This window comes from Callithrix jacchus, chromosome 3, assembly GCF_049354715.1.
Source record: "Callithrix jacchus isolate 240 chromosome 3, calJac240_pri, whole genome shotgun sequence".
NCBI lineage: Eukaryota > Metazoa > Chordata > Mammalia > Primates > Cebidae > Callithrix > Callithrix jacchus.
In genome coordinates this window covers 189,932,200-189,949,311 of record NC_133504.1, presented here as the reverse complement: position 1 = coordinate 189,949,311, position 17,112 = coordinate 189,932,200, and the positions used below count along the sequence as shown (strand labels likewise).

Sequence of the window (17,112 nt, the reverse complement as noted above, 5' to 3'; positions counted from 1 at the left end):
AGTTGTATCTGCATCCTGTGGCCATTTTATCTCCTTGCAGCATTTAATCAGTTACATTTGCAGAGTCTCTGAGAAGCCTTTATCAGAGATCCTTACATCTCCTGTGTGAGTGTTTCCGTGACTGCAAAACCAGTTAAACTTTTATCCTTTTTCTTCTCTGGGTTGGGGAAGATTGTGTTTGTGAGAGGGAGAGAGACAGCAGAGAAGGAGGATATAATTACTATGCTGTATACTTTGAGCTAAAACTGCCAAAACACACACATGCACATGCACATGCACACACACAGATAATTATGCTTTGATTTCAGTCTTAAGAGTACCTTGATGGTATTTGTAAATGGGATTGGGCACAGTTTGGCGGACAGTCAGTTTGGGATGATATTTCAGTCTGTAGGGCCAAGCTATTTTACAATTTGCATTTTGAAGTTGTCACTCTCCTAGCAGATGGTGGGAGATAAACTATTACTTCTTAACCTCAGACTTAGTCTTCGGTCCAGATGAGGAAGATTAAAAGATTATAAATATCTTGCACCAGATGAGGTGATTTTATCTTGAAATGACCATAAATTCGTATCAGTTGTTTCACCGGGATATTTGTGGTGGAGTTTGTACACTTGAGTTTTAGGATAGATGATCTGTTTTACATTTATTAAGAATGCCTTTATACCACGTATTGCCTGTTGCAATGTTTTGAGTATATTCCAGAAGTGAAATTTCTGGGAAATAATAATAGAATACAAACTGTGACTTGAAAGTCAACTAGGGCCTGCATTTGTATCATGATCTGTTTGAGTGTTGGTGAGAAAACAGCTGTAAAGAAAAAGTTTTAAACAAGTTGCGTTTTCCTTTAAGAAGCCACTAAGCGTGAGTCCTTTTAGTGTATATTTCTAGACTCCTAGTTTGCGGAGTTTAGACTAAGACTAAAAAAAAAAAAATTGTGTTGTAACTTCATTTTTGTTTGTATTTTAGACACCAAAGGCTCTATTCCCTGCTGGACAGGTTTCGTCTCTCCACCCTGCAAGACTCACTCAGTCCCTCTCCTCCAGTCTCTTCCCACCCGCTGGACGGGGATGGGCACGTGTCACTGGAAACAGTGAGTCCAGACAAAGTAAGTGTCCAGCCTGTCTGCATGGGAGGTACAGGGCACATGCAGGGTGGTGCTGAGTGCCACTGTCACCTCTAGCAGATAGAGAGTGTGCAGAGGAGGTACAGTGAACCCAAGGAGTCTGGGGCTCGGCCCGAGCCAGCTTTGGTTAGAGATGTGGGGCACCACTAAGGTCCTAGGATGTGGGACCCATATGTTAGGAGTATGGGGCCCAGTAGTTAGTGGGTGAATCAAGGGAAGGTTGGCCAGGGCCTGCAGGATTCTGACTGCACAGGCCTTCAAGCACCTGTCAGTGCGTTTAGCCTGCCTCCATTTCCTTACGCCTTCTGGCCTCCTGTCAGTTGCACCACCACTGCCAGCCATTCTGGCATGTTGTCAGCACCTCCACTGCTCACACTCAGGGTTACTTAGGGACTGCCTGGAGCCTTGGTAGAGCCTTGGTACTCTACTTTCCTGGAGAGAGTTCAGCTTATGAATGTGAATTTAGATTTCAAAAACCCGCAGCCCAAGTATAGGAAAGCGAATGTTCAGTCCTGCCTTCTTAGGCTTTGTTGCACCTGCCCTGCCCTGGTTGCTGGGGAGAGACGAGCAAAGCAAAGCCCAGGGAGGATGTAAAGGGGCTGCTAACCCTTAGTGCTTTAGCTGTATTTGGAAGGACTGTTGGAAGTTCACGAGGTGACAGGGAGACTGCAAGGGTGCTCAGGCAGGTAACGGAAGTCCAAAGGTGGTGTGGGTAACGGAAGTCCAAAGGTGGTATGGCTCCCCACATAAAGCTGTATTTGGAAGGACTGTTGGAAGTTCACGAGGTGACAGGGAGACTGCAAGGGTGCTCAGGCAGGTAACGGAAGTCCAAAGGTGGTATGGCTCCCCACACCTGTGGTGTGGGGACCCATAGGGCCACAGCATGCTGGCTGTTGTCCCTCTTGGTTAGCCCAGTGCAGTGTTCCCAAGCACTGGCCTAGGCCCGTAGCTCCAGGAATGTGAAGACCCCTTGAATGCCGCCCATCATGTTCCCTGTATCCATTTTTTCTTCTCAGGACTGGTACATCCATCTTGTCAAATCCCAGTGTTGGACCAGGTCAGACTCTGCACTGCTGGAAGGTGCAGAGTTGGTGAATCGGATTCCTGCTGAAGATATGAGTGCCTTCATGATGAACTCGGTACGGGGGGGAGCAGCGGAGGCAAGGAATCCTCAACTTTTACTTGTGACTTCCAAGTGGGATTTGTCTCATCATCATGACCCACTTGTTGACAACACCTGCTGGGGACTCCACTCTGGCTATGGACAGGAGGCTGGGGAGACTCCTGTCTGAATGGGGCTGGGAAGTGGGGAGGACTCGATTTCAGATGGGGCTGGGACGTGGGGGATATGCTGATCCAGATAGGAAAGCACATTATTTCAGCCATGTTAGAATCCAAGAAGGCAAGTTGATTTCACTCAACCTTTCATGCATTTAAAGAAAATGTAGATGGTGGCCAGGTGTGGTGGCTTATGCCTGTAATCTCAGCACTTTGGGAGTCCAAGGCGGGCGGATCACCTGAGGTCAGGAGTTCGAAACCAGCCTGACCAACATGGAGAAACTCCATCTCTACTAAAAATACAAAAATTAGCTGGGCATGGTGGTGCATGCCTGTAATCCCAGCTACTCGGGAGGCTGAGGCAGGAGAATTGCTTGAACCCAGGAGGCAGAGGTTGCGGTGAGCCGAGATTGTGCCACTGCACTCCAGCCTGGGCAACAAAAGCGAAACTCCGTCTCAGAAAAAAAAAAAAAGGAGGTGATCTTGTATTATAGTCAGTTTGCTTCTTTGTTCTCATGGCAGTGAGGAAGGGTTTTGGATTGTTGTCTGAGGTCGAGAATATGAGGGAATGAAGTGTGGCCCTGGGCACTCCGATTGGCATCTGTGGTGGGGAATATGAGCGGCAGGGGAGCAGGGTAGAAACTGGATGGCAATTGGAAGCAGGCAACTGTGGAATTTGAAACAAGTTGATGGGAACCCTCTCTCAAGAGGAGGTACTGTTTTGAAATTCAGCTGGCCCCAAGGCTGGGTGTATGGTTTAGGATGAGAACTATTTGGCCTCCACCAGAGGAACAAACACGGGATTTTATCACCTACACTCATTGGCCAACACAGAATGGAAGTCAAGGTTGCATATTTGCCATAGACTTTGACACAACATCATGCATGCCTTCAATAGCATGTTTATTCTGGAAGTTAAAGGAGACTCTTGGATGCAGTGAGATTTCCTCTACCCATACCTCTGTTAGATGTAGTGAGGTTCTTCACCTCCCAATCCCAGATGTCAGAGGGCACCCTGTGCAGAGCCAGCCCAGGAGGCCTTGGTGTCCCTGTACTCCAAGCCCATGGACAGGTCCTGTGAGCAGCAGGGGCCTGCCTCTTGCGTGTGGTGCAGCTGTGGCCCGAGCAGGGTTTCCTCTCGGACCTGCTGGGACGGGAGAAACTTCCTGGTGTGTTAGCCCTGCGTCGATAAGCAGCAAATGGGAGGGAAGTGGGCACCTGGGAGGGCAAAGGCATGTAGAGCTGGGGGTGGCTGCAGGTGTTCATGAAAAGACCTTTCAGGGAACGCAGCACAACAGGGTGTTCTGACGCATTGAAGAGCTATACTGAAAACAGGAGAACTCGCCCAAAATTGGTTTGCTAAAATCGTTTAAGATTCATGCAGTGAAAGCTGACTTATGAGTGATGAGTTTGCTTAGTGATTGGCTTACTAGGTTTTTCAGGTTTGCTCTTTGGACTTGAACAGCTATAGAAGTTCTGTCTGTAGAAGAAAGCTTCAGCTTTTGGCATTAATTATGCTTCTCTGAGTATTAAACTTAAGATTGATGTTTTACCTGAAAAACTGGCCCCCAATCCTGAAATGGCTAAACAAAAAGTTGGGAAAACATAATACAGATTGTCGTAGGAAATACCATTTTTCCAACCAAAATTGTGGCATTCACATGGCTGCTTTTACTTATTTCAGCTACATTTGAACAACTTTCTCAAGCTTCAGGAATTACTGGTGTATCACTGATGTCTTAGATGACACTTTTGCTTTTATTTAGATTTTCTGTTTTATGAATTAAAATTGTCATACCAAAATTTTTATTTCAAGCAAATCCAAGAGCATTAAAAATTAAAATACCAAAAGAGAATAGAAATACATTTTACTAAACATATGTTCAATGGAATTGTTCAAACATTTATAATAGGCATAGAATAGACTATTCTTAAAAGTAGTTCTGATGGGTGTACTAATCTGTATTTTCTTAGAAACATTTGCCTTATCCTTTTTTCTGTTGTATTTTTCTTGCCTGGTTGAAAGCTCATAATCTGTTGTTACTGTTTAACCTTTAATGCTCTGATTTCAGGAGTTCAACATAAGCCTATTAGCTCCATGCTTAAGCCTAGGGATGAGTGAAATTTCCGGTGGCCAGAAGAGTCCCCTTTTTGAAGCAGCCCGTGAGGTGACTCTGGCCCGCGTGAGCGGCACCGTGCAGCGGCTCCCTGCTGTCCATCACGTCTTCCAGCCCCACCTGCCTGCAGAGCCAGCCGCCTACTGGAGCAAGCTGAATGATCTATTTGGTAATTAAAGTTAAAACAAAAGCTTGCAGGGCCATTATAGTACTTTGCACCAAGTAAGTATACAGTAAAGGCAGTAGATCTAATTAATACATTGCAAGTGTTTACAGAGGTAGCTGAAGAGCAGCACTGCTGTCCTCAGCTCAGAAGTTTTTCCTGTGTGTTTGCCACTTTGCCGTTCACTGACATGGTCATGGACATAGGGCTCTAAGCCCTTGAGGAAGCCTGGGCTAAAGGAAGGCCCAGGGGAGACGCAGCCCATGTCACATGCAGTCGTGTGGACGTATGTGCAGGTGTGCCCTTGAGGACACTGTCTTGAGCCTTCGTCAGATTCTCAAAAGAATAGCTTGACCGCCTTTTGAAGGTGATGTGCTTCCATGTTCATGGGTGCACCCACCCACGAGGGCCTTCTGTTTCAGGGGATGCTGCACTGTATCAGTCCCTGACCACTCTGGCCCGGGCCCTGGCACAGTACCTGGTGGTGGTCTCCAAACTGCCCACTCACTTGCACCTTCCTCCTGAGAAAGAGAAGGACACCGTGAAATTTGTGGTGGCAACCCTTGAGGTAAGAGGCAGCAACTCGGGAGCTCAGTGTTGCTGTGGGGAGGGGACACGGGGCTGGCACTAGAGAGAGTAAAGCCGATTTATTTGAAAAGCAAGAGCTCTGACCAGTCCAGTCACTCTTCCATCTCAGCCTAGCAGTAAGTCTTATCACTGTCAAGTTATCGTGGCCATCCTTCATCCTCACCTCACCACTCCCCACGGTGACCCTTGAGGTCAGCAAGGTCCCCTTCTCATCTGCACCTGCAGTGTCACATGGATCCTGATTTTAGAGACTTGAACAATAATCATCTAGAGGTATTTTATGTCTTAAGTTGGCCTGGACATGTCAGCCAAGGAACACTCGGCTTGTGTAATTAGCCCCCAAAATGTGTACATATTCTGGATGCCTTAAATTCTGGCCTGTATCCATAAAGGGCCACCGCTGTGTTGCCTGCCCTCAGCGAGGACACACTCTGTAGACCCACTCAGCCTCGGCCTCCACCTCACACCAAAGAAAGGGAGGAGTCCAAAGGGCATTGGTGCCATCACTCATGAAATGACGAATACAACCTATTCTAAACCACATGGAGTCAGATGGTTTCTGATCCCTGTCCTTTAGGTTTCAGCTTAGTGGGGAAGTGGGAAAGCCAGCGTGTGATTACAGCACAGGGTGATTGCTGCCGATTATGTTATGTGGCTGCTGTGTAGCCATTCTGGCATTTGACCCCAATGCCTGATATCCCTAGAACCTATGCTCTCAAATTCAACTCTGAGGCTATGACAGAGGCAAGCCCTGGTGCTGAGGGAACCCCAAGGAAGAGCCTCTGGCCTCGTGTAGCCCAGGAGAGATTTCCGCAGGAGCCCACAGTGCTGAAGGAGAGAGAGTTAGCAGAGTAAGGGGCATTCTGGCAGAGAGGGGCCTGGAACTTTGGGGAACAGGTGGGTCAGGACTGAATGTAATGGAGCCAGGTCAGAGCTGTCCTTTTGGAAGGGCAACGGCATCTGGACCCACTCCCCTCGATGCGTTGGTCAGTTCCACCTCATCTGTGATTGGCACAGCTTCCCTGAACGAAGGCGCACGAGTGGGCATTCTGTGACTCGGTTCTTCCCTTTAGGCCCTGTCCTGGCATTTGATCCATGAGCAGATCCCACTGAGTCTGGATCTCCAGGCAGGGCTGGACTGCTGCTGCCTGGCCCTGCAGCTGCCCGGCCTCTGGAGTGTGATCTCCTCCACGGAGTTTGTGACCCACGCCTGCTCCCTCATCCACTGCGTGCACTTCATCCTGGAGGCCGGTGAGTCCCTGCCCATGAACAGGTTCTTGTCCTAGTTCCTGTCTAGATCACAATGTTTTTATTTTGTGCTGCCTGTTTGCCAGGTACTAAGCTAGGAATTGGGGATGGAGAGATAGATAAAATATGCATTATGAAGGGCTGGGCCCCGTCTTTTCATCTCCAATATATTGGAGTCTACACAGGAATTTAACTTGAATTTGCTTTTTTAGTCATTTTGTTTAGATTTTGGAGTTTTAGCTTTCATCAAAAGTACTTCTAAATTTTATCTCTGTGATCTTTGGTCTAAGCTGACTGTTTCATGCATTTAGTCTTAAATGATCATAAGATTAATAAGATTGCATTCAGAACCCTACTTGTTTTTGTTAAGAGTTTCTAGACTGCATTGTAATACTAACATACTATAAAATAAAAGCAACTCGTTTTCAAGGAACAGTATCCTCAGCAAGGGTCATTAGCCACAATTTTTAAAAATTTGGACATCATAGTTTACATGTTAGAGGGCATTTTGAAGCTTTGTATTTTTAAATTAAACATTACAGAGTGATGTTTTGATGTTTCATAATTGTTTTCATCTGTGCATTTGTAGCCAACTTGAAAACCAAGATCCAGACTTCTTAAAAACCAGACTTCTTGGGGGTTATAGTGATGCTCTTGGCAGTAATTAATCTTGAGCTGTCTAATAGTAGCCTCAGGGTGAGAGATGGCCAACAGGAGACAGTCAGGGCACTTAGAAATCAGAGGAAATCTGAAGTACACTTACCACTTACCAAGAGATTGGCCCCTCGGACTGGTACTGTTTGTCTAAAATTGGTTCTAAGAAATCTAGGCTAGTCTGTCTATCCCTTTGAACTTTTGTGAGGCTGTACAAATGTAAAATTTTGAATAAAAAGCGTCGATAGAAGTGTGTGGAAATTCTTCTGTTTGTTCTGTTGTAATTTCAGTTGCAGTGCAGCCTGGAGAACAGCTTCTTAGTCCAGAAAGAAGGAGGAATACCCCAAAAGCCATCAGAGAGGAGGAGGAAGTAGATGCAAACACGCAGAGTAAGTCTCAGGACCCAATTGTTTCTCACATGTGGTACCCCAGAACTTATAAATCGCCCACGGAAATGCGGACCGAGGTGAGCGCACGCTCCTGGAAGCACCCGGGCTGCGTCCTGCTGCTCCTCCCTCACTGCCCGGGAGGCTTGAGTCTGTCGCTTTGCCACGCTCTTTCGTTTCCCAGTGAACACCTTGTCCCTACACGTGTGGCTGCCTCTGACCCTACAGACCAGCGGGGATGCCGCTGGCGGAGCCCTCCCTTCCCTCCAGCACTTTCCACACTGTGAACTTACTGCCAGCTCCTTGAGGGCAGGGAACGAGTTTGTCTTCTTTGTGTTCTCAGAAACTAATGCTTGGCCTGTGGTCAGCAAGCAACAAACTTCTGTGGAGTGGTAAGGAATAAATAACGTTACCCATGTGAGTATCCAGGAGCCTCACTTTCAGGTTCAGCCATCTGTTATGGTGGATTTTTAAAAGAAAATTCCACTTTTCCTACAGAAAAAAGAATTCAAATCCCAGTCATTTAAGCGAGTTACAGACTTAGACGTATACCACAGCTTTTCATGCACTTTCCTCCCAATTCTAGAGTAAGTATTTTACTAGAGAAATGGTGGCAGTGCCCGTTGGGAGGAAAAGTTTATAGCCAGGTGTCTTTGTTCTTGCCAGGGCCTCTAGGCTGCTGGGGCCACCTCGGCTTCTTCAGCCTCGCGTGTGGCTGGGAATGCCCCGTAGCCTGTCCCGCAGAGGTGGGGGTGCCTCAGCTGGGGCCTGTCCGCGCATTTCATGCAGCACCCTCACTTGGGCACCAGGCATCTTTTCTGCGCTCCCTGGCTCAGGAACATGCCTTTTCAATCACGAGTACATCTGTGCTTTCGGGCTTTTTCTGCCAGCTTTTGTGTAATCCTGGTTATGGATGGAGTTTTCCTATCTTTAGTCTTCGGCACGGCACTTTTTTCTTCTGGTCCCTGCTCCAGGTTTTGCAGTTAGAGAATGACCCGGAAGCAATGGCATTTTAAGCTTCGGCACAGCACTTTTTTCTTCTGGTCCCTGCTCCAGGTTTTGCAGTTAGAGAATGACCCAGAAGCAATGGCATTTTAAGCTTCGGCCCCTGCTCCAGGTTTTGCAGTTAGAGAATGACCCAGAAGCAATGGCATTTTAAGCTTCGGCCCCTGCTCCAGGTTTTGCAGTTAGAGAATGACCCAGAAGCAATGGCATTTTAAGCTTCGGCACAGCACTTTTTTCTTCTGGTCCCTGCTCCAGGTTTTGCAGTTAGAGAATGACCCGGAAGCAATGGCATTTTAAGCTTCGGCACAGCACTTTTTTCTTCTGGTCCCTGCTCCAGGTTTTGCAGTTAGAGAATGACCCAGAAGCAATGGCATTTTAAGCTTCGGCACAGCACTTTTTTCTTCTGGTCCCTGCTCCAGGTTTTGCAGTTAGAGAATGACCCAGAAGCAATGGCATTTTAAGCTTCGGCACAGCACTTTTTTCTTCTGGTCCCTGCTCCAGGTTTTGCAGTTAGAGAATGACCCGGAAGCAATGGCATTTTAAGCTTCGGCACAGCACTTTTTTCTTCTGGTCCCTGCTCCAGGTTTTGCAGTTAGAGAATGACCCGGAAGCAATGGCATTTTAAGCTTCGGCACAGCACTTTTTTCTTCTGGTCCCTGCTCCAGGTTTTGCAGTTAGAGAATGACCCGGAAGCAATGGCATTTTAAGCTTCGGCACAGCACTTTTTTCTTCTGGTCCCTGCTCCAGGTTTTGCAGTTAGAGAATGACCCGGAAGCAATGGCATTTTAAGCTTCGGCACGGCGCTTTTTTCTTCTGGCCCCGCTCCAGGTTTTGCAGTTAGAGAATGACCCGGAAGCAATGGCATTTTAAGCTTCGGCACGGCACTTTTTTCTTCTGGTCCCTGCTCCAGGTTTTGCAGTTAGAGAATGACCCGGAAGCAATGGCATTTTAAGCTTCGGCACAGCACTTTTTTCTTCTGGCCCCTGCTCCAGGTTTTGCAGTTAGAGAATGACCCGGAAGCAATGGCATTTTAAGCTTCGGCACAGCACTTTTTTCTTCTGGTCCCTGCTCCAGGTTTTGCAGTTAGAGAATGACCCGGAAGCAATGGCATTTTAAGCTTCGGTCCCTGCTCCAGGTTTTGCAGTTAGAGAATGACCCGGAAGCAATGGCATTTTAAGCTTCGGTCCCTGCTCCAGGTTTTGCAGTTAGAGAATGACCCGGAAGCAATGGCATTTTAAGCTTCGGCACAGCACTTTTTTCTTCTGGCCCCTGCTCCAGGTTTTGCAGTTAGAGAATGACCCGGAAGCAATGGCATTTTAAGCTTCGGCACAGCACTTTTTTCTTCTGGTCCCTGCTCCAGGTTTTGCAGTTAGAGAATGACCCGGAAGCAATGGCATTTTAAGCTTCGGCCCCTGCTCCAGGTTTTGCAGTTAGAGAATGACCTGGAAGCAATGGCATTTTAAGCTTCGGCCCCTGCTCCAGGTTTTGCAGTTAGAGAATGACCCGGAAGCAATGGCATTTTAAGCTTCGGCCCCTGCTCCAGGTTTTGCAGTTAGAGAATGACCCGGAAGCAATGGCATTTTAAGCTTCGGCCCCTGCTCCAGGTTTTGCAGTTAGAGAATGACCCGGAAGCAATGGCATTTTAAGCTTCGGCCCCTGCTCCAGGTTTTGCAGTTAGAGAATGACCCGGAAGCAATGGCATTTTAAGCTTCGGCCCCTGCTCCAGGTTTTGCAGTTAGAGAATGACCCGGAAGCAATGGCATTTTAAGCTTCGGCCCCTGCTCCAGGTTTTGCAGTTAGAGAATGACCCGGAAGCAATGGCATTTTAAGGCACAGCCAAGGTCTCTGAATTTTCATCTCGAACCTCTGTGGGCCCTTCAGGCTTCAGTTTGTGATTTCATGATTTCTTGTTGCTGCTTAAGGAATATGAAAGCACCTCCCTCCCTCTCTGTGTCTTTCAGCTGAGTGGCACCTCAGGCTGTGGAGCCTGTGCTTCTGTGGGGAGGACAAGAATAGTGCCAACTGTGTGGATTGAGATTAAGTCAGTCAATCCATCCACGTAAAGCACCTGGAACGGTGACAGTCTTGTTATGAATACGGAACAAATGCTACCATAATTTATAGTTACTATTTGAATTTCCATAGTTGAAACATTGTTGGTGTTTGAGTTAGAGCAGTGGGCCCCGGAGCGGCTTCTGTTTGGGTGAAGATGCTTGTGCTTATTCCCCTTGGCCCTCTTTAGGCCAGAGGGGGAAACCTGCTTTGTTTTTTTAATCACCTCGATAGAATGTTACTTCTTAAAGTCGTTGAATAAATATTAATAAAGCCACCTCATTAGCGTGGGGCTTAATTGCTGAAGTCCAGTGAGAACTCATTCTCTATTCTAGCGAGTCGCCCAAACTGTAGAATCTCATAGCCCGTGGGTAATAGCCATTTACTACACATTCAGTGACTAAACAAATCATATTTTAGTACATGTAACACTCCAGGCTCAAGACACTGGCCATGCTGTGGATCTTACCAAGAGTATGGAGTGTTCCTCAGTGTCCTGCCTTGGGAGTGTGTGTTTCCATCGGGAGCATGCCTCAAGCCCCTCAAGCGCTCTGGTCTAGGGAAACCAGTGAAGCAAGGATGACAGCATGGCTCATTGATCCTATCTGAGGGACGCACGGAAGTCCTGTGAGACCAGAGAAAGACAAGGGGCAGAGGAGGCGTCCTGAAGGAAGCCTGAGGCTGAGGGGCCACGGGATGGCTTCCAGCTGTCATAGACTACTGCTGGCCTCATCATAGAGGGTGGGCCAGAGGGCTGGGGACCAAGGCCAGAGCTCAGGTTCAGGACCATTCCAGCAGTCCCAGCAGAAAATGGAGAAAATGACACGGTCCAGGTGGATATGAAGGAGGTAGAAATCTGCAGGCCTCCAGTGGCCAACTCAGAGTCTAAGCAGATTACACAGTTATGGCTTAAGCAGCTGGCTGTAGGTCATGCTTTCTACGCTGGGTGTGTAGGATGTGTTGTTGTTGTTATTTTTGAGACGGAGTTTTGCTCTTGTTACCCAGGCTGGAGTGCAATGGCGCGATCTCGGCTCACCGCAACCTCCTCCTCCTCCCGGGTTCAGGCAATTCTCCTGCCTCAGCCTCCTGAGTAGCTGGGATTACAGGCACGCGCCACCATGCCCAGCTAATTTTTTGTATTTTTAGTAGAGACGGGGTTTCACCATGTTGACCAGGATGGTCTCGATCTCTTGACCTCGTGATCCACCCGCCTCGGCCTCCGAAAGTGCTGGGATTACAGGCGTGAGCCAGCGCGCCTGGCCAGGATGTGTTTTTAAAGTCCTCTCTTAACCGTGGTTGCTTGTTTAGATCCTAAGTATATCACCGCAGCCTGTGAGATGGTGGCAGAAATGGTGGAGTCTCTGCAGTCGGTGTTGGCCTTGGGCCATAAAAGGAATAGCAGCGTGCCAGCATTTCTCACGTCAGTGCTCAGAAACATCATCGTCAGCCTGGCCCGCCTGCCCCTTGTCAACAGCTACACACGTGTGCCCCCGCTGGTGAGTGTGGTTTTGCAGAAGGCCAAAGTACAGGGAAGCGCACGGGTAAGCCCGGGGCTTGGCACACTTGAGAGGACAAGACAGAGTCCCTGCAGCCCAGATGCTGCCTGCTGTGGTTGTGGTGCCAGGCTGCTTTCCTCAGGCACCACGTGCGGAGGTGTTAGTAGAAATACTGGGTTTTCTGAAACGAACTGAGGCCCTGCATCACTAAGGGATTAGTGTTCGACCCGATTCTAGAGCAGCCAGACTGCTTTGCTTAACGGCAGACCAGAAATCACACCCCCTCAAATGAGCGAGATTTTCCTTCGGAGATAATCCATGTTTTTCTACACAGTTTTGCTGTTGTCTTCAGAATCAGTTTAAAGCAGGTGTTACTGCCAGGCTGGTGGCTCACGCCTGTAATCCCTGCACTTTGGGAGGCCAGTGCAGTCAGATTACCTTAGGTCAGGAGTTGGAGACCAGCCTGACCAACATGGTGAAACCCCATCTCTGTTAAAAATACAAAAATTAGCCAGGCGTGATGGCACACACCTGTAATCCCAGCTACTCAGGAGACTGAGACAGGAGAATCACTTGAACCCAGGAGGCAGAATTGCAGTGAGCCAAGATCGTGCCACTGTACTCTAGCCTGGGCAACAGAGCAAGACTTGGTCTCAAAAAAAAAAAAAATTAAAATAGGTGCTATTAATCAAGACCTTGTTTCAGAGGCTTGATGGATGTGGGCTGACTTCTGCCCAGTGAAATGGCATCATCCACCATCAGCCTGCTGAAATAAGATGATGGGAACTGTTCCTTAAGGACTTCAACATCCTCAGGCAGGAAAGAAAAGTCGACTCAGCAGGTGTGAGCCAGCAGGTATAGGTCAGTGAGAATGGAGCCAGGTCCCGGGAAAGAGGCTTGTGGCCGCCAGAGGAGGGTGCGTGTCTGCCTGTGTGTGCGTGCATGTGTGTGTATATGGCTGGAGAGTCTGGGGAGGCTTGCTCCAAGGATGCAGTATTGTTTGATCCTGAGAGATGAGGAAGGTTCTGCCCCAGGGGATGAAGGTATTCCAGATGGAGGGCTCATTCCGAGGAAAAGGCCAGTACCTGGTGGTGCTGGAGGCAGTTGTGAAAAAGGGAACTGCCGGCTTTCCTGGGAGGAGAGCAGCAGGAGTGCTGGACAAGCAGTCCTCCCTTGCTGCATGGGGCTTGCTCATGGCCCACACAAGGAGTCACTGTGGGTTCCATAGCATCTGGTTCTGAGACGATAACTGCTCATTGGGAGGGGCTCAGGGAGACCACGCAGGAAGGCACAGTCTAGATGTCATGCCGCCCAGGAGACACTTGTGAGTATGCCAGGATGGGTTGATGCCGTAGATAAAATCCCTTCAGCAAGCGCTTAACCGGCATTGAGTGTCCTGAGTGCAGTGATCTGGAAGGCAGCTGTGACAGGCACTGCAGTCTCCCCCTGGGTGGGTACCAGAGAGTTTTGCAGGTCATTATCATAGAGCCACTGACTGTGTGCAGATGGGCTGTGGGAATCCTAGGGTTCCGTTGGGTCCTCTGTCCCCTCACTGAAGGCATGTCCACTGAGCTGGCCAGACGTTCAGCTGATCCTGCTACTGGAACAGCATGGAGCCTGCCTCCAGATTCTTCTGTGCTTGGCACTTGTTTGTGAATCTCATGCACAGAGAACTGAATGTCAGAGATTCTAGAAATGAGCTGTATGGTTCATTCTCGTGCCTGCTTGCCAATAAACACATCTGAGTGGAACGTCATTGAGCGCCTGCCTTTATTCTAATGCACTGTCTGCTGTCAGTGGGTGAGGGGTGCTGTCTCTGACTCCTGCTTGCCTCTCCCAGCACTCTCTGAGCCTCAGGATGAGGACAGGAAGTGGGAGGGCAGAGCAGATTTGGGAAGGCCACTTGATGGGGAGGGAAATCCTGGGAAGCAGTTGGAGCTGTTTTCTGGGGGAGAAGGTGCCAGCTCTTGGAAAGTATTGGGGTAGTGAGGAGGGAGCCCAGTGGAGAGAAGTGGGCCTTCCCGCTTGCTCTCAGTGTGGCTGTCCTGACTCGATCTGGGTGTTGTCACCTTTTCATCTCAGGTGTGGAAGCTTGGATGGTCGCCCAAACCAGGAGGGGAGTTTGGCACAGCATTCCCTGAAATCCCTGTGGAGTTCCTCCAGGAAAAGGAAGTCTTTAAGGAGTTCATCTACCGCATCAACACGCTAGGTACCCTTGGGACCTCTCCTTCAGGTCACCATTGTCTCGACGTTACCAGGAGGAAATCCAGAGCCCCAGAACTGGGATCTTCTCATTTGACTCCAGAAAAGATTTAGGGCACGATAATGATACGAATCTATGTGAATACATTTTGCAGTGTCAGCAAAACTCCTTTTATACTGAGAAAAGAGATCCGAGTTCCTGTTTGTGTGACTTTAATCCCAGCCTCTTGTATTCCGGGCTTGTCTGAAGTCAGGAAAGGTTCATGTGTAATGGACAATGTGAGGCCAAATTCTGCCTTCAGATTTCGCACTCAGGCTAAACAGTGGCAGTGCTTATATGAGAATATTTTCTCGTGTTCACTGGTCTGATCCCGTTGTGTCTCACTGGTCCCTTTTCTCGTATGGGAACCAGCAGACGGGAGCAGACGGAGTCGGGTCTCTTGGCACCTGCCTTCCCCAGAGCCTAGAGGCAGCATGCGGAGAAAGCAGGCTTGGGCTCAGTTGGTCCAGGTCTGCTTCCAGCCCTCCTAGCTGAGCAGCGCAGGGCAGGTCCTTTTAACCTCCAGAAACCTCAGTTTTGTCAAATTTGTAAGATGGGGGTCATATCTATTTCATAGGATTGTTGCAGATTTAGAAACTACATTTCTAAATAAGTATTACTCCTTATTTCTAAAAAAGTGCCTAAATGAGTAAGTCACTACTTTTGTCCCTATTTTATGTCAAGAGGTGTGATCCTGTGGTGGGGTTGTAATTGGTCAGTTCTCAGTGGCTGTGCCCTGCTGTGCTGTTTCCCGGAAAGTTCCTGTCTTGTGCTAGAAAGTCTGGCAGGGGCACCCTGACTCCACTGTTGAGTCCTCTCCCCCGTCCCTCAGGCTTCTGCAGATTTGAGGCTTGTTTTGATCCCAGAAGGTTGTGGCAGCAGACACCATGCCTCTGGTTTCTCCTTTGGTTAATTAGACCATTCAGTGTCCAAAGGGAGCCCTGGGCGGGAACTTGAGCCAGCTGCCTCACAGAGCTCCTCCTTTTCCTCGCTGTGAAGATCCGTGTCAGTGGCCTCCTGGTCTCTCCCCGTCGCCTCACGGGAGCTCCTTTGCTTACTTGGGTGTCCTCACTCTTGAACTGCCCTTCAGCCGTACATGACCCGAGACTGTGCTGCGGTCCTTGCCTTTGCTCGTTTGTTCCCTGTCATGTGAACTGTCGTGTTGGTCTGTGTCTGTAACTACGTCTGAATCAGTCTTCTGTGCCGTTCCTCTCTGTCTCGTTTTCATCCCAGGGACCCCGATGTCCATTGCTCTAGTTTTTCTGTCCCAAGCCCCCCATGCCATTGCTGTGGCCTTACCACAAGTGGCGTGGCTGCCTCGGAGGTCACGACGGGGACATGAAGCACAGCTGTTGGTTAGAGACACTCGAATGTAGCTCATCTGTAGGAATGCTCGAGGGGGGCCTATTGGATGTGCTTTCATTGAATCCCTGTTCCTACCTCGATACACTTTTCGATCTGTTCTTCTGGACAGGTCAGAGGAACCATGGCTTTGACTCTTCAATATTAGCAGCTTTATTGAGGCAGAATTCACATACTACAGATTCCCTCACTCCAAGCAGCTTGGTGGCCTTTAGTTTTATCCACTGTGTGCAGCCAGCAGCACAGTCTCAGGGGTGGGCTTCAGGGAGGATTTTAGCCCATCTGGTGAGCGGGACAGAAGTGGCGCTGGCCCTGCACAAGGTCACCTGCATGGGTGTCCCTGCCCTGTCCCTGCACAAGGTCACCTGCATGGGTGTCCCTGCCCTGTCCCTGTGTCCGCACCACTGGGGGTTGACCGTGCTGCCAGGGCCAAACTGGGCCTGTGCCACCTGCCTCTCACATGCCTCAGATGGTGCAGCTGATGTCTGTGTGCTTTGGTTTCCTCGGTGATGAAATGGAGGGAGTAGTGTTCCCCACATCATAGACCTGTGTGGGCTTTAAGGGATGCACTGCCCTCAGTGTGGAGCTTGCTCTAGGAGCTGGGCTGTGTCAGCGTAGCTGTCAGCTCTCTGTTGCAGGCTTGAGAAGGCTTGACCCTGTCTCATGTAACATTTATATTTCTAGGCTGGACCAGTCGTACTCAGTTTGAAGAAACTTGGGCCACTCTCCTTGGTGTCCTGGTGACGCAGCCCCTCGTGATGGAGCAGGAGGAGAGCCCACCAGAAGTAAGGCCACACGCTGTGCTGGTTGGCACACGGGCAGTTACGGCCGCCTGCAGGCCTTTGGTGGTGAACAAAATAAGGCAGGAAGCTGGTGTCTTTTTCTTACCTTAGTTTTGAAAGAGTAGCCAGACGGTGATTTGACTGATATGCCAGAGCAGGAACAAAGCCTGCTGAGGTTTGGGGGCTACGATTACCAGCGGCTAAAATGCCTTTTATTACAGTGCATCCATGTTAGGCATCAGTAAGATTGTACCCTCTTGGTTCTGTTTGAATTAAAATGAAAAGTCACCTTATAAAGGCCATGAGTAGTACCTCGTTTGGTTTTTCTAACTTCTTGAGAGATTTTCTTAGGCCTCTTGAAGTGTTCACATACATTGCGTTAACATGACATCAGTAATAACTGCTCTGGTAAAGCGAAGCCGTCAGGGTGGGAAGTTGTGGGATGCAGGTCCTTGATTCTGCTAGAGGGTGTGGTATGAACTCGCAGAAGTGACAGTTTGGAGGGTAGACATATGTCACAAATCATCAGGATTGTCTTTAAATTCATCCATAGAAGCTAACAGATTGTCATATGCAGGGTCCCTCAAATTTATGAGGGAATTCAAGGATAATT

The 17,112-nt window shown here is 48.8% G+C and overlaps 1 protein-coding gene across 5 annotated transcripts in view; it reads left to right on the top strand.

Annotated features, from left to right (window-relative positions):
* Positions 1–17,112, top strand: part of HTT (huntingtin) — a 163,081-nt gene that overhangs the window by 125,224 nt on the left and 20,745 nt on the right. For all 5 annotated transcript variants that reach the window (XM_035292340.3, XM_078366024.1, XM_035292338.3 and 2 more), the window contains 9 exon segments: positions 970–1,108; positions 2,143–2,265; positions 4,477–4,690; positions 5,107–5,252; positions 6,346–6,523; positions 7,465–7,563; positions 11,926–12,113; positions 14,196–14,322; positions 16,402–16,502. In XM_035292340.3, coding sequence (XP_035148231.3) covers positions 970–1,108; positions 2,143–2,265; positions 4,477–4,690; positions 5,107–5,252; positions 6,346–6,523; positions 7,465–7,563; positions 11,926–12,113; positions 14,196–14,322; positions 16,402–16,502 — 1,315 coding nt within the window.